The sequence below is a fragment of the Scyliorhinus torazame genome, chromosome 10 (assembly GCF_047496885.1).
Source record: "Scyliorhinus torazame isolate Kashiwa2021f chromosome 10, sScyTor2.1, whole genome shotgun sequence".
In the NCBI taxonomy this organism is placed as follows: domain Eukaryota; kingdom Metazoa; phylum Chordata; class Chondrichthyes; order Carcharhiniformes; family Scyliorhinidae; genus Scyliorhinus; species Scyliorhinus torazame.
Genome location: NC_092716.1, coordinates 123,386,530 through 123,407,898, shown reverse-complemented (window position 1 = coordinate 123,407,898; position 21,369 = coordinate 123,386,530). Strand labels below are relative to the sequence as shown.

General features: G+C 47.7%; 1 protein-coding gene across 2 annotated transcripts in view; it reads left to right on the top strand.

Moving 5' to 3' along the window:
- The window catches only part of ccdc102a (coiled-coil domain containing 102A), a 330,588-nt gene that overhangs the window by 41,602 nt on the left and 267,617 nt on the right, over window positions 1-21,369 (top strand). For both annotated transcript variants that reach the window (XM_072518688.1, XM_072518689.1), the window contains exon 2: window positions 5,971-6,637. In XM_072518688.1, coding sequence (XP_072374789.1) covers window positions 6,044-6,637 — 594 coding nt within the window. In that variant the 5' untranslated portion in view covers window positions 5,971-6,043. The remainder of the gene's footprint in view (window positions 1-5,970; window positions 6,638-21,369) is intronic.

The window sequence follows — 21,369 nt, the reverse complement described above, 5'->3', positions numbered from 1 at the left end:
AGTATGTTGTTATCACAGAGAGAGAGAGAGAGAGAGACCAGGCAGAGTGTTGTTATCACAGAGAGAGAGAGAGACCAGGGAGAATGTTGATATCACAGAGAGAGAGAGACCAGGGAGAGTGTTGATATCACAGAGAGAGAAAGAGAGACCAGGGAGAGTGTTGAGTTGACATGAAATGAAAATCGCTTATTGTCACAAGTACACTTCAAATGAAGTTACCGTGAAACGCCCCTAGTCGTCACTTTCCGGCACCTGTTCGGGGAGGCTGGTACGGGAATTTAACTGGGCTGCTGGCCTGCCATGGTCTGCTTTCAAAGCCAGCGATTTAGCCGTGTGCGATACAGCCCGAGAGAGAGCGACCAGGGCGAGTGCTAATAGCACAGTGAGAGAGACCAGGGAGTGTTGTAAGCACCGAGAGAGCGAGAGAACACAGAGCATGTTGATATCACAGAAAGTGAGAGAATAGGGAATGTGTTGATATCATAGAGAGAGGGAGTGACCAGGGAGAGTGTTGATATCACAGAAAGAGAGGGAGACCAGGGAGAGTGTTGATACCACAGAGAGAGAGAGAGACCAGGGAGAGTGTTGATATCCCAGATAGAGGGAGCGAGACCAGGGAGAGTGTTGTTATCAGAGAGAGAGAGACCATGGAGAGTGTTGATATCAGAGAGAGTGAGAGACCAGGGAGAGTGTTGTTATCACAGAGAGAAAGAGAGAGACCAGGGAGTGTGTTGTTATCAGAGAGAGAGAGAGAGAGAGAGAGAGAGACCCGGGAGTGAGTTGTTATCAGAGAGAAAGAGAGAGACCAGGGAGAGTGTTGATATCACAGAGCGAGAGAGACCAGGGAGAGTGTTGATATAACCGAGAGAGAGTGACCAGGGAGAGTGTTGTTATCACAGAGAGAGAGAGAGACCAGGGAGAGTGTTGTTATCAGAGTGAGAAAGAGAGAGAGAGAGAGACCAGGGAGTGTGTTGTTATCAGAGAGAGAGAGAGACCCGGGAGTGAGTTGTTATCACAGAGAGAGAGAGAGAGACCAGGGAGTGTGTTGTTATCAGAGAGAGAGAGAGACCAGGGAGAGTGTTGACATCACAGAGAGAGCGAGAGAGAGACCAGGGAGAGTGTTGATATCACAGAGAAGAGAGAGAGACCAGGGTGAGTGTTGTTATCACAGAGACAGAGACCACGGAGAGTGTTGATATCCCAGAGAGAGAGAGACCGACCAGGGAGAGTGTTGATATCACAGAGAGCGAGGGAGACCAGGGCGAGTGTTGATATCACATCACAGACAGAGAGACCAGGGAGACTGTTGATATCACAGAAAGAGAGCGAGAGAGACCAGGGAGAGTGTTGTTATAACCGAGAGAGAGAGGGGGACCAGGGAGACTGTTGATATCACAGAGAGAGAAAGAGAGCCCAGGGAGTGTGTTGTTATCACAGACTGAGAGAGACCAGGGAGATTGTTGATATCACAGAGAGTGAGAGACCAGGGAGAGTGTTGATATCACAGAGAGAGAGAGAGATCAGGGAGTGTGTTGAGTTGACATGAAATGAAAATCGCTTATTGTCACAAGTACGCTTCAAATGAAGTTACCGTGAAACGCCCCTAGTCGCCGCATTCCGGCGCCTGTTCGGGGAGGCTGGTACGGGAATTTAACTGTGCTGCTGGCCTGCCAAGGTCTGCTTTCAAAGCCAGCGATTTAGCCGTGTGCTTTCCAGCCCGAGAGAGAGCGACCAGGGAGAGTGCTGATAGCACAGTGAGAGAGACCAGGGAGTGTTGAAATCACAGAGAGAGCGAGAGAACACCGAGCATGTTGATATCACAGAGAGTGAGAGAATTGGGAATGTGTTGATATCATAGAGAGAGAGAGAGAGAGAGACCAGGGAGTGTGTTGTTATCACAGAGAGAGAGAGAGACTAGGGAGAGTGTTGATATCACAGAGAGAGAGAGAGAGAGAGAGAGAGAGACCAGGGAGAGTGTTGATATCACAGTGAGAGAGAGAGACCGGGGAGAGTGATGTTATCACAGAGAGAGAGAGAGACCAGGGAGGGTCTTGATATAACCGAGAGAGAGAGACCACAGAGCGTGTTGATATCACAGAGAGAGAGACCAGGGAGAGTGTTGTTATCAGAGAGAGAGAGAGACCAGGGATAGTATTGTTACCACAGAGAGAGAGACCAGGGAGAGTGTTGATATCACAGTGAGAGAGAGATACCAGGGAGAGTGTTGTTATCACACAGAGAGTGAGAGACCAGGGAGAGTGTTGATATCACAGAGCGAGAGAGACCAGGGAGGGTGTTGATATCACAGAGAGAGAGACCAGGGAATGTGTTGATAAGAGAGGGATAGTGTTGTTATCACCGAGAGAGAGAGTCCAGGGAAAGTGTTGATATCACAGAGGGTGAGAGAATAGGGAATGTGTTGATATCATAGAGAGAGAGAGTGACCAGGGAGAGTGTTGTTATCACAGAGAGAGAGAGAGACTAGGGAGAGTGTTGATATCACAGAGAGAGAGGGACCAGGGAGAGTGTTGTTATCACAGAGAGAGAGAGAGACCAGGGATAGTGTTGTTATCACAGAGAGAGAGAGACCAGGAAGAGCGTTGATATCACAGAGAGAGACCAGGGAGAGTGTTGTTATCACAGAGAGAGAGAGAGAGAGACCAGGGAGAGTTTTGACATCACCGAGAGGGAGAGAGAGACCAGGGAGGGTGTTGCTTTCACCGAGAGAGAGAGCGACACAGAACGTGTTGATATCACAGAGAGAGAGACCAGGGAATGTGTTGATATCACAGAGGGAGAGTGTTGTTATCAGAGAGAGAGAGAGAGAGAGAGAGACCAGGGAGAGTGTTGATATCACAGAGAGCGATAGAGAGAGAGAGACCAGGGAGAGTGTTGATATCACAGAGAGCGATAGAGAGAGAGAGACCAGGGAGTGTGTTGAGTTGATATGAAATGAAATTTGCTTATTGTCACAATTACGCTTCAAATGAAGTTACCGTGAAACGCCCCTAGTCGTCACATTCCGGCACCTGTTCGGGGAGGCTGGTACGGGAATTTAACTGGGCTGCTTGCCTGCCATGGTCTGCTTTCAAAGCCAGCGATTTAGCCGTGTGCTATACAGCCCGAGAGAGAGCGTCCAGGGAGAGTCCTGATAGTACAGAGAGAGAGATCAGGGAGTGTTGAAATCACAGAGAGAGCGAGAGAACACAGAGCATGTTGATATCACAGAGTGAGAGAATAGGGAATGTGTTGATATCATCGAGAGAGAGAGAGACCAGGGAGAGTGTTGCTATCACAGAGAGACAGACCAGGGAGAGTGTTAATATCACAGAGAGAGAGTGACCAGGGAGGGTGTTGATATAACCGAGAGAGAGAGTCCACAGAGCGTGTTGATATCACACAGAGAGAGACCAGGGAATGTGTTGATAGCACAGAGGGAGAGAGAGACCAGGGAGAGTGTTGTTATCACAGAGCGAGACAGTGACCAGGGAGAGTGTTGATATCACAGAGAGGGAGAGAAAGACCAGGGAGGGTGTTGATATCACAGAGAGAGACCAGGGAGAGTGTTATCACAGAGAGAGAGAGACCAGGGAGGGTGTTGATATCACCGAGAGAGAGAGACACAGAGCGTGTTGATATCACAGAAAGAGAGACCAGGGAGTGTGTTATCACAGAGAGAGTAAGACCAGGGAGAATGTTGATATCACAGAGAGAGAGTGACCAGGGAGAGTGTTGATATCACCGAGAGAGAGAGACCAGGGAGAGTGTTAATTTCACAGAGATTGAGAGAGACAAGGGAGAGTGTTGATATCACAGAGAGTGAGACCAGGGAGTGTGCTGATATCACCGAGAGAGAGAGATCAGAGAGCGAGAGAGAGAGATCAGAGAGCGAGAGAGACCAGGGAAACTGTTGATATCAGAGAGAGCGAGAGAGACCAGGGAGAGTGTTGCACGAGTGATAATTTACCAAAATTCACTATACTCTGGGGTGATCCCGGCGAATTGGAAATGAGCAAACGTGACACCACTGTTTAAAAAAGGAGGTAGGCAGAAAGCGGGTAATTATTGGCCAGTTAACTTAACTTCGGTAGTCGGGAAGATGCTGGAATCTATCATCATGGAAGAAATAGCGATGCATCTGGATGGAAATTGTCCCATTGGGCAGACGCAGTATGGGTTCATAAAGGGCAGGTCATGCCTAACTAATTTAGTGAAATTTTTTGAGGACATTACCGGTGCAGTAGACAGTGGGCAGCCAATGGTGTGGAATTCCCAGGAAGCCTTTGACAAGGTGCCACACAAGGTACAGATGCATGGCATTAAGGGAAACGTGTCCAAGTGCAATGTGTCCAAGTTTGCAGACGACACTAAGATGAGTTGTAAAGCAAAAAATACAGAGGATACTGGAAGTCTGCAGAGGGATTTGGATAGTTTAAGTGAATGGGCTCGGGTCTGGCAGATGGAATACAATGTTGACAAATGTGAAGTTATAGATTTTGGTAGAAATAACAGGAAAGAGATTACTTTTTAAATGATTATATTAAAACATGCTGCTGTGCAGAGGGACCTGGGTGTCCTCGTGAATGAGTCGCAAAAAATTGGTTTACAGGTGCAAGAGGTGATTCAGAAGGTGAATGGAGTTTTGTCCTTCATTGCTAGAGGGATGGAGTTTCAGACTAGGGAGGTTATGCTGCAAATGTATAAGGTGTTAGTGAGGCCACACCTGGAGTATTGTGTTCAGTTTTGGTCTCCTTACCTGAGAAAGGACGTACTGGTGCTGGAGGGTATGCAGAGGAGATTCACTAGGTTAATCCCAGAGCTGAAGCGGTTGGATTACGAGGAGAGGTTGAGTAGACTGGGACTGTACTCGTTGGAATTTTGAAGGATGCGGGGCCATCTTATAGAAACGTATAAAACTATGAAGGGAATAGAAAGGATCAATGCGGGCAGGTTGTTTCCATTGGCGGATGAAAGCAGAACCAGGGGGCATAGCCTCAAAATATGGGGAAGTAGATTTAGGACTGAGTTTAGGAGGAACTTCTTCACCCAAAGGGTTGTGAATCTATGCAATTCCCTGACCAGTTAAGCAGTTGAGGCTCCTTCATTAAATGTTTTCAAGATAAAGATAGATAGTTTTTTGAAGAATAAAGGGTTATGTTCGGGCCAGAAAGTGGAGCTGAGTCCTCAAAAGATCAGCCATGATCCCATTGAATGGCAGAGCAGGCTCGAAGGGCCAGAAGGCCTACTCCAGCTCCTAGTTCTTATGTTCTTATGTCTCCTCATGTGTCAGTCCCACCATCAATCCAGGACTCAGTCTGGTGAACCTTTGCTGCACTCTCTCACTGGAGCAAGAATATGCTTCCTCAGATGGAGACCAAAACTGCACACAATATTCCAGGTGTGGCCTCACTCACACCTTAGTGAGGGCCTCACCAAGGCCCTGTATAATTGCAGCAAGACATCTCTGCTTCTGTCCTCTCACTATGAGAGCCAACATATCATTTGCCTTCTTTATTTGAAGATAAGATAGTTATACTCAGTGTTAACTGGGAGGCTGTAAATAGATGTCTAACTTTTATATTTACTGTATTCGGAGTACAAAGTAGTGGGACGACATCACATCCTGTCTCGGTGGTAGTGATTGGCTGCACTTTAGATACACATCCTTAAAGGTACATGCATGTCATATCAGAATATTTTGGATCTCGGGATTATCAGGACGATACCAGAGCTGACAGGACGCTGTCTGTCCATGAGTCTGTACATTCAATACGCAGTAATCTATTCCTAATGGGAGAATAGGAAATAAACCAAGCTAGAGAGTCTGAATGGCCCCATTACATTGTGTAAATTTGAATGTTAATTCCCATAGTCAATTCTCACAGATTGGTGGAGAAAGTATTTTCAATGTTCAACAATTGTTTCCTGAAGGTGTGTTATTTAGATATGTCTCTATTATTCCCTCTGTAGGCTGCCTGTGGGAAGGAATTCAGAAAATAGCAGAGTGTAATGCTTATCAGAGTGGAAACATTTTGCTCTCAAGATGAGTCAGAGTGGTGGCCCCTGGGTAGTGGAGACAGGACAGTCTAACAGTTCACCACTACCGAGCAGCTGCAGCCAGCAGAGCCTTAACCTGCATCCTGAAAGGATGTGTAGCCCTGAAACTGTACCATCAGCTCCCAAGATGGGAGGGCAGACTCCAAGTCCACAGATTGCCCTGTGCATGGATGGTGATTGGGAGAGCCGGGAGGAGCTGCGACTGCGAGAACTGGAGGAAGCTCGAGCGCGGGCGGCTCAGATGGAGAAGACCATGCGCTGGTGGTCAGATTGCACAGCCAACTGGCGGGAAAAATGGAGCAAGGTCCGGGCCGAGAGGAACAAATCCAGGGAGGAGGTGAGGCAACTGAGACAGAAACTAGAGGCACTCAGCAAAGAACTGACTACGGTGAAACGTGAAAAACAAGAACTGTCGAATGAAAACGAGCAGCTGAGGCTGGAGGGCGAGCGGGTGAAGAACAGTGAGCACAGTGAACAAATGCTGGATAATAAACTGGTCTCTGAGAAGGAGAGCGAGAGTTTAAATCCAGAACAGGAACCAGTACGAGATATGGGATCTGAGAAAAGTTCTAGAAACAAGGTAAGCGTCTCAAAACACGTTGTTGGCGCAGGCTGCACATGTAGAATCATAGAAGTTTACAGCATGGAAACAGGCCCTTAGGCCCAACCAGTCCATGCCGCCCAGTTTTTACCATTAAGCTAGTCCCAGTTGCCCGCACTTGGCCCATAACCCTCTATACCCATCTTACCCATTCCAGACACTCACTACCCTCTGAGTGAAGAAATTGCCCCTCTGGGCCCTTCTGAATCTCTCCCCTCTCACCTTAAACCTATGCCCTCTAGTTTTAGACTCCCCTACCTTTGGGAAAAGATGTTGACTATCTACCTTATCTATGCCCCTCATTATTTTATAGACCTCTATAAGATCACCCCTAAGCCTCCTACGCTCCAGGGAAAAAAGTCCCAGTCTATCCAGCCTGTCCTTATAACTCAAACCATCAAGTCCCGGTAACATCCTAGTAAATCTTTTCTGCACTCTTTCTAGTTTAATAATATCCTTCCTGTAATAGGGTGACCAGAACTGCACACAGTATTCCAAGTGTGGCCGTACCAATGTCTTGTACAACTTCAACAAGACGTCCCAACTCCTGTATTCAATGTTCTGACCAATGAAACCAAGCATGCCGAATGCCTTCTTCACCACCCTGTCCACCTGCGACTCCACCTTCAAGGAGCTATGAACCTGTACTCCTAGATCTCTTTGTTCTATAACTCTCCCCAACGCCATACCATTAACTGAGTAGGTCCTGGCCTGATTCGATCTGCCAAAATGCATCACCTCACATTTATCTAAATTAAACTCCATCTGCCATTCGTCGGCCCACTGGCCTAATTGATCAAGATCCCGTTGCAATCCTAGATAACCTTCACTATCCACTGTGCCACCAATCTTGGTGTCATCTGCAAACTTACTAACCATGCCTCCTAAATTCTCATCCAAATCATTAATATAAATCACAAATAACAGTGGACCCAGCACCGATCCCTGAGGCACACCACTGGTCACAGGCCTCCAGTTTGAAAAACAACCCTCTACAACCACCCTCTGTCTTCTGTCGTCCAGCCAATTTTGAATCCAATTGGCAACCTCACCCTGGATCCCGTGAGCTTTAACCTTCTGCAACAACCTACCATGCGGTACCTTGTCAAAGGCTTTGCTAAAGTCCATGTAGACAACGTCTACTGCACTGCCCTCATCTACCTTCTTGGTCACCCCCTCAAAAAACTCAATCAAATTTGTGAGACATGATTTTCCACGCACAAAGCCATGCTGACTGCCCCGAATCAGTCCTTGCCTCTCTAAATGCTTGTAGATCCTGTCTCTCAGAATACCTTCTAGCAACTTACCTACTACAGACGTTAGGCTCACCGGTCTGTAGTTCCCAGGCTTTTCCCTGCTGCCCTTCTTAAACAAGGGCACAACATTCGCTACTCTCCAATCTTCAGGCACCTCACCTGCGGCTGCCGATGATTCAAATATCTCTGTTAGGGGACCCGCAATTTCCTCCCCAGCCTCCCACAACATCCTGGGATACATTTCATCAGGTCCCGGGGATTTATCTACCTTGATGCGCTTTAAGACTTCCAGCACCTCGTCCTCTGTAATATGCACACTTCTCAAGACATCACTATTTATTTCCCTTAGTTTCCTAACATCTATGCCTTTCTCCACCGTGAATACCGATGAGAAATATTCATTCAGGATCTCACCCAACTCTTGTGGCTCTGCACATAGATGTCCTTGTTGATCCTTAAGAGGCCCTACTCTGTCCCTAGTTACTCTTTTTCCCTTTATGTATCTGTAGAAGCTCTTTGGATTCTCCTTTGCATTATTTGCCAAAGCAATTTCATGTCCCCTTTTTGCCCTCCTGATTTCCCTCTTAACTCTATTTCGACAATCTCTATACTCTTCAAGGGATCCACTTGATCCCAGTTGTTTATGTACGTCATATGCCTCCTTCTTCTTTTTGACCAGAGTCTCAATATCTCGAGTCATCCAGGGTTCCCTACTTCTACCAGCCTTGCCCTTCACTCTAAAGGGAATGTGCTTACCCTGAACCCTGGTTAACACATTTTTAAAAGCCTCCCATTTACCAGCCGTCCCTTTGCCTGCCAACAGTCTCCCCCAATCTACCTCTGAAAGTTCCTGTCTGATACCATCAAAATTGACCTTGCCCCAATTAAGAATTTTAACTCTTGGGCCAGACCTATCATTCTCCATAGCTATCTTAAAACTAATGGAGTTATGGTCACTTGTCCCAAAGTGATCCCTCACTAACACTTCTGTCACTTGCCCTTCCTTATTTCCCAAGACGAGGTCAAGTTTTGCCCCCTCGCTAGTCGGTCCATCCACATACTGAATGAGAAATTCTTCCTGAATACACTCAACAAATTTCCCTCCATCCAAGCCCCTAATGCTATGGCTGTCCCAGTCAATGTTGGGAAAGTTAAAGTCCCCTACTATTACCACCCTATTTTTCTAGCAGCTATCTGTAATCTCCTTACATATTTGCTCCTCAATTTCCCGCTGACTATTTGGGGGCCTGTACAAAGAACAAAGAACAAAGAAATGTACAGCACAGGAACAGGCCCTTCGGCCCTCCAAGCCCGTGCCGACCATACTGCCCGACTAAACTACAATCTTCTACACTTCCTGGGTCCGTATCCTTCTATTCCCATCCTATTCATATATTTGTCAAGATGCCCCTTAAATGTCCCTATCGTCCCTGCCTCCACTACCTCCTCCGGTAGTGAGTTCCAGGCACCCACTACCCTCTGCGTAAAAAACTTGCCTCGTACATCTACTCTAAACTTTGCCCCTCTCACCTTAAACCTATGCCCCCTAGTAATTGACCCCTCTACCCTGGGGAAAAGCCTCTGACTATCCACTCTGTCTATGCCCTCATAATTTTGTATACCTCTATCAGGTCGCCCCTCAACCTCCTTCGTTCCAGTGAGAACAAACCGTGTTTATTCAATCGCTCCTCATAGCTTATGCCCTCCATACCAGGCAACATTCTGGTAAATCTCTTCTGCACCCTCTCTAAAGCCTCCACATCCTTCTGGTAGTGTGGCGACCAGAATTGAACACTATACTCCAAGTGTGGCCTAACTAAGGTTCTATACAGCTGCAACATGACTTGCCAATTCTTATACTCAATGCCCCGGCCAATGAAGGCAAGCATGCCGTATGCCTTCTTGACTACCTTCTCCACCTGTGTAGCCCCTTTCAGTGATCTGTGGACCTGTACTCCTAGATCTCTTTGACTTTCAATACTCTTGAGGGTTCTACCATTCACTGTATATTCCCTACCTGCATTAGCCCTTCCAAAATGCATTACCTCACATTTGTCCAGGTTAAACTCCATCTGCCATCTCTCCGCCCAAGTCTCCAGACAATCTAAATCCTGCTGTATCCTCAGACAGTCCTCATCGCTATCCGCAATTCCACCAACCTTTGTGTCGTCTGCAAACTTACTAATCAGACCAGTTACATTTTCCTCCAAATCATTTATATATACTACAAAGAGCAAAGGTCCCAGCACTGATCCCTGTGGAACACCACTGGTCACAGCCCTCCAATTAGAAAAGCATCCCTCCATTGCTACCCTCTGCCTTCTATGGCCTAGCCAGTTCTGTATCCACCTTGCCAGTTCACCCCTGATCCCGTGTGACTTCACCTTTTGTACTAGTCTACCATGAGGGACCTTGTCAAAGGCCTTACTGAAGTCCATATAGACAACATCTACTGCCCTACCTGCATCAATCATCTTAGTGACCTCCTCGAAAAACTCTATCAAATTAGTGAGACACGACCTCCCCTTCACAAAACCGTGCTGCCTCTCACTAATACGTCCATTTGCTTCCAAATGGGAGTAGATCCTGTCTCGAAGAATTCTCTCCAGTAATTTCCCTACCACTGAAGTAAGGCTCACCGGCCTGTAGTTCCCGGGATTATCCCTGCCACCCTTCTTAAACAGAGGAACAACATTGGCTATTCTCCAGTCCTCCGGGACATCCCCTGAAGACAGCGAGGATCCAAAGATTTCTGTCAAGGCCTCAGCAATTTCCTCTCCAGCCTCCTTCAGTATTCTGGGGTAGATCCCATCCGGCCCTGGGGACTTATCTACCTTAATATTTTTTAAGACACCCAACACCTCGTCTTTTTGGATCACAATGTGACCCAGGCTATCTACACCCCCTTCTCCAGACTCAACATCTACCAATTCCTTCTCTTTGGTGAATACTGATGCAAAGTATTCATGTAGTACAGTCCTATCAAGGTGATCTCTTCCTTCTTATTTTTCAGTTCCACCCATATAGACTCAGTGGGCGAACCCTCGGATATATCCCCTCTAAGTACTGCCGTGATGTTCTCCCTAATCAAAAACGCCACTCCCCCTCCTCTCTTACCTCCTGCTCTATCCTTTCTATAGCATCTGTACCCCGGAACATTGAGCTGCCAGTCCTGCCCCTCCCTTAGCCATGTTTCAGTCATAGCTATAATATCCCAGTCCCATGTGCCCATCCATGCCCTGAGTTCATCCGCTTTGCCCGTCAGGCCCCTTGCATTGAAATAAATGCAGTTTAATGTAGACTTTCCTTGCTCTCTGCCCTGCTTTCTCTGGTCATGCTTTACACACGCTCCCTTCCTGCCTTTTGTTTCCGTCCCCACTGACTTCCTACATCGGTTCCCATCCCCCTGCCCATGTCTGCTCATCAAGGGCTATTCACTCATTCACCTGAAGTTTCCAGTGATGTTGTTTACATCTTCTTACCAATCAGCTGTCACTCTCGTTTTGTCCATGAGATTCACCTCCTGCTCCCTCACCAAACTGCTTACCACCCAACAACACCTCTAATGGGGCCATTCAGCCCACGGTGTTAGTTAATATTGTTGAAGTTCACTCCCACACACTGTCATCTATCCTTCTCAAAAACCCACCCGAGGCTATCTCCTTGCAAACTCCTGCCCAATCTCCAACCTCACTTTCCTTCTCAAGACCTTGAATATGTGGCATGGTGGCACAGTGGTTTGTACAGCTGCCTCAGCGCTAGGGACCTGGGTTCGATTCTGGCCTCTGGTGACTGTGTGGAGTTTGTACATTCGTACGTTTTCCTAGTGTCTGCATGGGTTTCCTCCGAGTGCTTTAGTTTTCTCTCACAAGTCCAAAGATGTGCGGGTTAGTGGATTGGTCATGTTAAATTGCCCATAGTATTCCTCCGGGTTTCCTCCCACAGGTCCCAAAAGACTTGCTGTTTGGTAATTTGGACATTCTGAATTCTCCTTGGGAGCCGGAATGTGACGATTAGGAGCTTTTCACAGTAACTTCATTGCAGTGTTAATGTAAGCCTACTTGTGACAATAAAGATTATTTAAAAAGTGGTTGGGTGGGGTTATGGGGTTACAGGGAGAGAGTAGGGTGGGGGGATTGGGCCTAGTTGGGATACTCTTTCAGAGGTTCTGTGTAGACTAGATGGGCCAAATGTCGTCCTCCTACGCTGTAGGGATTCTATGCTGTCATCTCCCAAATTCATGGCCAGCTTTTCAAACTCTGCTCAATATTCTTTTCCGTGCCACAGTATTGAACCAGCAGTTCTCAAAACCACAAGTTATTTCCTGTGTGACTGTGACAAAAGGAAACTTTCCCTCATCCTGTCTGAGGCTTCGACACATTGAGCACACCACCTCCCCCCTCCACTATGGTCTAGCAAGGTGGGACAGTCTCTCCCGGTCTCCCACCTCCTTTGTCGTCTAACCAGTGTGGCATTAATTAAATCATTGTACAAATAGGTAATTATTAATCTTGCTTGTAAAACACACCAAATTTTCCTACATTAGTTTTCTCAGTCTTCTAGCTCAAAAAATACTTTATCTCATCAACTTGCGAAATATTACAAACCCCCAATTCAAGAGTTGTAATTTAGTGCCACCATGTGGCTGCAGAAAGCGTTCAAATCTAAAATTCCAGCGATAGGAGCGAGGAAAATTGTTAGAATTCCCATTGAAATCAATAACTTTGGAGAAAAAATTCAAACTTCAGATAATAGTTAAATGAATGACAAGTCTGGAATATCTCCCTTTACTGTTCCGAGCCCAACTGAAGAAAAACATTTCACAAATATGCTCTTCACTGACCTGAATGTAAGCATTCAATTTTACCAGAATCAATGCAAAAATATTCTTGGCTTCCAAAGATTTACTCTGTTCTTCTTTTTCACATCCTGGAAACTGTCTTTCCAGGAGAGTCTACCTCTAGCCAAGCTAGGTGACCCTTCCAGCCACCTTTTTTAAAAAAAAATTATTTTAATTCAATTTTTGTCAAAAACATAATTTTTTCATAACCGTTTTCATAACCGTCAACCATTAACATAACAAAATAAAAGTTAATCATTAATACAGAGAAAAGAACAATACAACGTCACAACCCCCCCCCCCCCCCCCCCCAGTTGATGCTGCTGCCGACCTTTACTGCTCTCCTAGAAAGTCGAGGAACGGCTGCCACCGAGAGAAACCCGTCATGGATCCTCTCAAGGCAAACTTTATTTTCTCGAGACTGAGAAACCCAGCCATGTCACCAATCCAGGTCTCTACACTTGGGGGCTTCGAATCCCTCCACATTATAAGGATCTCCGGGCTGCCAGGGAGGCAAAGGCCAATACGTCGGCCTCTTTCGCTTCCTGAACTCCCGGATCGTCAGACACACCAAAGATCGCTATCTCTGGACTCGGCACCACCCACGTGGCCAAGATCTTGGACATTGCCTTAGCAAATCCCTGCCAGAATCGCTTAAGAGCCGGGCATGCCCAGAACATATGGACATGATCTGCAGGGCTTCCCGCACACCTCGCACATTTCTCCTCAACCCCAAAGAGCTTGCTCATCCTGGTTGCCGTCATGTGTGCCCGGTGGACCACCTTAAACTGGATTAAGCTATGCCTGGCACATGAAGAAGAGGAATTGACCCTGTTTAGGGCATCCGCCCACAGGCTGTTTAGGCCAGCTCCCCACCTAGCTCCTCCTCCCATTTGCCCTTAAGTTCCTCCACTGGGGCTTCCTCCGCCTCCTGAAGTTCCTGGTAGGTATCCAACACCTTCCCCTCCCCTACCCAGGTGCCAGAGACCACCCTATCCTGTATCCTTCGTGGGGGTAGCAGCGGAAATGATACGCTGCTACCCCACATATGCCCGCATATTTTTTTCAGAAAGGCACTTACCTGAAGGTATCTGAAAGCGTTTCCAGGGGGCAAACTGAATTTCTCCTCCAGCGCTTTCAGGCTGGGAAAGGTCCCGTCTATGAACAGGTCCCCCATCCTTTTAATGCCTGCTATCCCTGCTTTGAAACCCTCCATCTATCTTGCCCGGGACAAATCTATGATTGTTGCGTATCGGGGTCCAGACTGAGGCTCCCTCCACCCCCCCTGTACCTTCTTCACTGACCCCAGATGTTTAATGCCGCCACCACCACCGGACTAGAGGAGTAGTGGGCCGGCGAGAACGGCAGAGGTGCCGTTACAAGTGCCCCTAGGCTGGTACCTTTGCATGAGGCCGTCTCTAACCACTCCCACGTCGACCCCTCCCCCAATACCCATTTCCTAATCATGGCTATGTTAGCCGCCCAATAGTAGCTGCAAAAGTTCGGCAGAGCCAGCCCCCCCCCCCCCCCCGGACTGCGCTCTAGGTACAGTCTCTTTACACGTGGGGTCTTATCTGCCCATACGAATCCCGAGATGATCTTGTTCACCCGCTTAAAGAAAGACTTCGGAATGAAGATGGGAAGGCACTGGAAGACGAACAGGAATCTGGCGAGAACCGTCATCTTAACGTTCTGCACCCTCCCCGCTAAAGTTAGTGGGAACATGTCCCACCTTTTGAAGTCCCCCTCCATCTGCTCTACCAGCCGAGATAGATTAAGCTTGTAGAGGGCGTCCCACTTTCGAGCCACCTGTATCCCTCGGTACCAAAAGCTCTTCTCGACCATCTTCAGCGGAAGCTTTCCCAGTCTCTTTTCCTGCCCCTGAGCTTGGATCACGAACATCTCATTTTTCTTCTCGTTCAGTTTGTACCCCGAGAAATTGCCAAATTCCCTCAGAATCTGCATGACCTCCCCCATCCCCTCTACAGGGTCCAAGAATTGCAGGAGCAGATCATCCGCGTAAAGCGAGACCCGATGCTCCCCCCCCCCCCCCCCCCCTTCCCCGAACCAACCCCTGCCAATTCTTTGAAGTCCGCAGCACCATAGCCAACGGCTCTTTCGCAAGGGCGAATAATAACGTGGAGAGGGGGCACCCCTGCCTCGTCCCCCAGTGGAGCCTAAAGTATTCCGACCTCACCCTGTTCGTGCACACACTTGCCACGGGGGCCTGGTAGAGTAGCTGGACCCAACCTATGAACCCCTCACCGAACCCGAACCTTCTTAGCGCCTCCCACAAGTACTCCCATTCCACCCGGTCAAAGGCTTTCTCTGCGTCCATCGCCGTCGCTACTTCTGCCTCCCCTCCCGCTGAGGGCATCATGATGATGTTTAGGAGCCTCCGTTCAATTGCCTGCCCTTGACGAAGCCTGTCTGATCCTCCCCTATCGCCCCAGGGACACAGTCCTCAGTTCTACTAGCCAAGATCTTGGCCAGCAGTTTGGCGTCTACGTTCAGGAGTGATATCGGTCTATAAGATCCACACTGTCATGGGTCTTTCTCTCATTTGAGGATGAGTGAAATCGAAGCCTGTGACATTGTTGGGGGGAGGGTGCCTCTCTCTTTGGCCTCATTAAAGGTCCTTAGTTGGAGTGGGCACAGCAGCTCCGAAAATTTCTTGTACAATTCTACAGGGTAGCCATCCGGCCCCGGAGCCTTGCCCGACTGCATGTTCCCTAGCCCCTTTACCATCTCCTCCAGCTCTATCTGGGTCCAGCCACCTTTTAACTTCCCACAAACTTAGTCTTCTGAATCCAAGTGTGAACTTGCACCCACATAACAAAGCAGTGAACCAGAGAGACCTTTTTGGCCTCCAGCTGCTCCCTCTCGCCAAACCAGACACCCAAAAATATTGATATTGTAGGAAATCCTGTAACCTGGGGTGGGATACTCCCGAATCCCCGCGATGGACCGACGCCAGCGTAAAAAGCGGCGTGATGCACTCTGGTGTCGGGCCAACCGGAAGTTGCAGAATCCTCCGCACTTGTAAAAGTGCAGAATCCTCCACACTAGGTTGGCCCCGGAGGGGTTGGGGCCATGCCAACCGGCGGCGAAGGGCCGGCGCGAGTTAGCGCATGCGCAGAACCGCCGGCGTGGTTCCGCACTTGTGCAGACCGGCCGGCATATTCTCGCGCATGCGCAGGGGGGTGTCTTCTCCGCGCCGGCCATGGCGAAGCCCGACAGCCGGCGTGGAAGAAGGAGTGCCCCCACGGCACATGCCCACCCACAGATCTGGCCACCATGGGCCCCCCCTCAGGCTGGATCCCCCCCAAGGACCGCACCAGCCAGGTCGTGCCATGTGGGACCATGTCCAATCCATGCCGGCGGGACTGGCCAGAATTGCTGGGGGGGGTGGTTGCTGCCAACAGCCCCCGACTGGCGCGGCATGATCCCCGCCCGAAAACTGTCACCAGAGAATACGGCAGCCGGCGGCGGGGCGGGATTGACGCCGCCCCCTGGGATTCTCCAACCCGGCGGGGGGTTGGAGAATCCTGTCCCTGATCTTTACAATAACTTCCATTGCATCATTTCTGGTTAGAATTTGAATCACATGGGCCTTTTATCCACGTAGAAACGTTGATCAGCTATCCTTGAGAGGCTAACACTTTTATGTTGGTAATAAATAGACTCGGTAAGCCACAACTGTTGACAACATGACATTCTCATAATTTTCTATGACTTTGGAGACTCGCTAGTAACATAAAAGCTGCTGCCATTGTCTCCAACTGTGAATACCTTTTTACTTTCCGCCTGATAAAATAATTTAATCCTTCCCTTGATCGTTAACAAAGCAGGCTTACTGTCAAGGCAGACTTTGGAACAGATCACATGGCCCCTTTCACTTTATCTTAAGTTTAATGACACATTTCCAAAACGCAACAATCTCATAAAAATCATAAAAATCTCACTGCAATAAAATGATAAGCATCAAATCAGGAATTGCCCCAATCACAGCTCATTCTCCTCATACCAAGTCTCCTCTATCGAGGTTCATCTCTCTGATACCCTATCGAGGTTCATCTCTGTAATACTCTTATTGAGGTTAATCTCTCTAATACTCTAAAGAGGTTCATCTCTCTAATACTATATCGAAGTTGAGCTCTCTAATACTCTTCCGAAGTTCATCTCTCCAATCATAGAATCATAGCATTTACAGTGCAGAAATAGACCATTCGGCACATCGAGTCTGCACTGGCCTTGGAAAAAGCACCCTACCTAAGCCCACACCTCCACCCTATCCCCGTAACCCAGTAACCCCACCTAATCTTTTTGGACACTAAGGGCAATTTAACATGGCCAATCCACCTAACCTGCACATCTTTGGACTGCGGGAGGAAACCGGAGCACCCGGAGGAAACCCACGCAGACACTGGGAGAACGTGCAAACTCCGCACAGACAGTGACCCAAGCCGGGAATCGAACTTGGGACCCTGGAGCTGTGAAGCAACTGTGCTAACCACAGTTCTACTGTGCCCCTAATACTCTATCAAACTACATCTCTCTAATACTCTATTGAAGTTCATGTCTCGAATACTTTATCGAGGTTCATCTCTCTGATACTCTATCGAGGTTCATCTCTCTGATACTCTATCGAGGTTCATCTCTCTGATACTCTATCGAGGTTCATCTCTCTGATACTCTATCGAGGTTCATCTCTCTGATACTCTATCGAGGTTCATCTCTCTGATACTCTATCGAGGTTCATCTCTCTGATACTCTATCGAGGTTCATCTGTCTGATACTCTATCGAGGTTCATCTCTCTGATACTCTATCGAGGTACTGCTCTCTGATACTCTATCGAGGTACTGCTCTCCGAATACTCTATTGAGGTCCTGCTCTCCCAATACTCTATTGAGGTCCTGCTCTCCCAATACTCTATTGAGGTCCTGCTCTCCCAATACTCGATCGAAGATCAGTTCATCGGTGTAGATGCCGATGATGCCACTTCCCAAGATAATGCCGCTTTTTCTGTCGCTTGCCATTTCAAATCAGCGTCCTGTTCCCGAGTCCACTTGTTCATCCTTGGCCTGCTGCAATGTTCCAATGCCCAACGCAATCTGGAGGAACAGCACCTCATCTTTCGATTGGGCACGTTACAGCCTACTGGACTTAAAATTCAGTTCAACAACTTTAGACTGTGAACTCTCTCCTCCATTTCACCTCTTTTGTATTTTTATCATTGTATTTTCACTTCTTCTATTGATCTGTTTTTCCCTCACCATTGTCCCTCCTCCCACACCTCACTTCCATCTGTTCCCTGTTCTTAGTTGCCTGTGGACACTTGGCTCACCTGTGTCCTGCCATTCACACATTCTAATCTCTCTGTGCCACCATCAGCACCCTTCTGAGCCTTAATTGTGCCCATTTATATCCTTTTGTCTTCCTGTCCACGGCATCTCTGCCAATCTCCACCTATCGTTGGCCCTGTTATGGGCCAGGGTTTAGAAAACTCCAAAGTATATTCTGGAGTTCACCTGACCTGCAACTTTTTATTGATTTTGGTTACGATGAGCACAAGGGTCTGCCTTTCAGGTGTTTTAAAAAATATATATTTTTATTCTCCTCCTTTTTCACATTTTCTCCCAAATTTGCACCCACCAACAATAAGCAATAAGCAGTAATGAAAATAATGTCAATCCCCAAATCAACAACAACAATCCCATCATCCCACCAACCCCAAAACAACTGCCCTCATGTTAACATAAACAAATAACAAAAGGGAATCAGGAATCGCCCACAGTCACCATTAACACATACAGACCCCCCTTCCAACTAATATTCGATGTAATCCAATTCTTGAATGCCCATGAATTGGAGAACCCCTGCATCCTTCCCCTCAGTTCAAACTTAACCTTCTCAAGAGTCAAGAATTTCAACAGATCCCCCTGCCACGCGAAGGCACAGGGTGGAGAGGTTGCGCTCCATCCCAAGAGGATCCGCCTTGGGGCGATGAATGAGGGGAAGGCTACAATATCTGCCTCTGCACCCGTTTCCAACCAGGCCGGCCCAACACCCTGAATATATTTCAGTAAGAGTAGGGGAGGTGGCAAAAGAGGTGGAGGAGTAACATTGTTAATCAAGGATAGTTTAACGGCTGCCGAAAGGCAGTTCGAGGGAGATCTGCCCACTGAGGTAATATGGGCTGAAGTTAGAAATAGGAAAGAAGCGGTCACGTTGTTAGGAGTTTTCTATAGGCCCCCAAATAGTAATAGAGTGTGGAGGAAGAAATTGCACAACAGATTATGGATAGGTGTGGAGGTCTCGGGGTAGTTGTCATGGGTGACTTTAACTTTCCAAATATTGATTGGAACCTCTATAGGTCGAACAGTTCGGATGGGGCAGTTTTTGTACAGTGTGCAAGAGGGTTTCCTGACACAATATGTGGATAGGCCGACAAGAGGTGGGGCCACATTGGATTTGGTACTGGGTAATGAACAAGTGTTAGATTTGTTTGTGGGAGAGCACTTTGGAGATAGTGACCACAATTCGGTGTCTTTCACTATTGCAATGGAGAGGGATAGGGCCATACGGCAGGGCAGGGTTTATAATTGGGGGAGGGGTAATTATGATGCGATTAGGCAAGAATTAGGGAGCATAAGATGGGAACAGAAACTGTCAGGGAAAGGCACAAATGAAAAGTGGAGCTTGTTCAAGGAACAAATACTGCGTGTCCTTGATGGGTATGTCCCTGTCAGGCAGGGAGGAAATGGCCATGTGAGGGAACCATGGTTCACAAAAGAGGTTTAATGTCTTGTCAAGAGGAAAAAGGAAGCGTATGTAAGGATGAGAAAATAAGGTTCAGTTGGGTCGTTTCAGGGTTACAAGGTAGCAAGGAATGAGCTTAAAAAAAAAGGGCTTAGGAGAGCTAGGAGGGGGCATGAGAAGTCCTTGGCAGGTCGGATCAAGGAAAACCCCAAGGCTTTTTACTCTTATGTGAGAAATAAAAGAATGACCAGGGTGAGGTTAGGGCCGGTCAAGGACAGTAGTGGGAAATTGTGCATGGAGTCAGAAGAGATGGGAGAAGCGTTGAATGAATACTTTTCTTCAGTGTTCACCAAGGAGAGGGGCCATGTTTTTGAGGATTAGTGTGATACAGGCGGGTAGGCTGGAGGAGGGAGATGTTCTGAGGAAGGACGTATTAGCAATTTTGAAAAATCTTAGGGTCGACAAGTCCCTTGGGCCAGATGGGATATATCCTAGGATTCTTTGGGAGGCAAGGGATGAGATTGCAGAGCCTTTGGCTTTGATCTTTGGGTCCTCACTGTCCACGGGGATAGTGCCAGAGGACTGGAGAGTGGCGAATGTTGTTCCTCTGTTCAAGAAAGGGAATAGGAATGACCCTGGTAATTATAGGCCGGATAGTCTTACTTCTGTGGTCGGTATGTTAATGGAAAAGGTCCTGAAGAATAGGATTTATGACCATTTGGAAAGATGCAGCTTAATCCGGGATAGTCAACACAGATTCGTGAAGGGTAAGTCTTGCCTCACAAATTTGATTGAATTTTTTGAGGAGATAACTAAATGTGTCGATGAAGGTAGAGCAGTTGATGTCATATACATGGATTTTAGTAAGGCGTTTGATAAGGTTTCCCATGGTCGGCTCATGAAGAAAGTAAGGAGTTGTGGGACAGAGGGAAATTTGGCCAATTGGATAAGTAACTGGCTATCGCACAGAAGACAGAGGGTGGTGGTAGATGGAAAATTTTCAGACTGGAGACCAGTTACTAGTGGTGTACCACAGGGAACAGTGCTGGGTCCTCTTCTATTTGTGATTTTTATAAATGACTTGGAGGAGGGGGCTGAAGGGTGGGTCAGTAAATTTGCTGATGACACCAAGATTGGTGGAGTAGTAGATGAGGTGGAGGGCTGTTGGAGGAGGCTGCAAAGAGACATTGATAGGATGCAGAGCTGGGACGAAAAATGGCAGCTGGAGTTTAACCCTGATCAGTGCGAGGTGATTCATTTTGGTAGGAAAAATATGAATGTGGATTACAGGGTCAACGGCAGGGTTCTGAGGAATGTGGAGGAACAGAGAGATCTTGGGATTCATGTCCTCAGATCTCTGAAGGTTGCCACTCAAGTGGATAGAGCCGTGAAGAAGGCCTATATGTGTTAGCGTTTATCAACAGGGGGCTTGAGTTTAAGAGCCATGGGGTTATGCAAGTGTACAGGACCCTGGTGAGACCACATTTGGAGTATTGTGTGCAGTTCTGGTCACCTCACTATAGAAAGGGTGTGGAAGCATTGGAAAGGGTGCAAAGGAGATTTACCAGGATGCTGCCTGGTTTGGAGGATAGATCTTATGAGGAAAGGTTGAGGGAGCTGGGGCTTTTCTCTTTGGAGCGGAGGAGGATGAGAGGCAACGTAATAGATGTTTAGAAGATAATGAGGGGGATAGATAGACTGGACCTTCAGAGACTATTTCCTCGGGTGGATGTAGCTGTTACAAGGGGGCATAACTAGAAGGTTCAGGTTGGGAGATATAGGAGGGATGTCTGAGGTAGGTTCTTTACTCTCAGGGGTTAGGGTGTGGAATGGACTGCCTGCTGTGATAGTG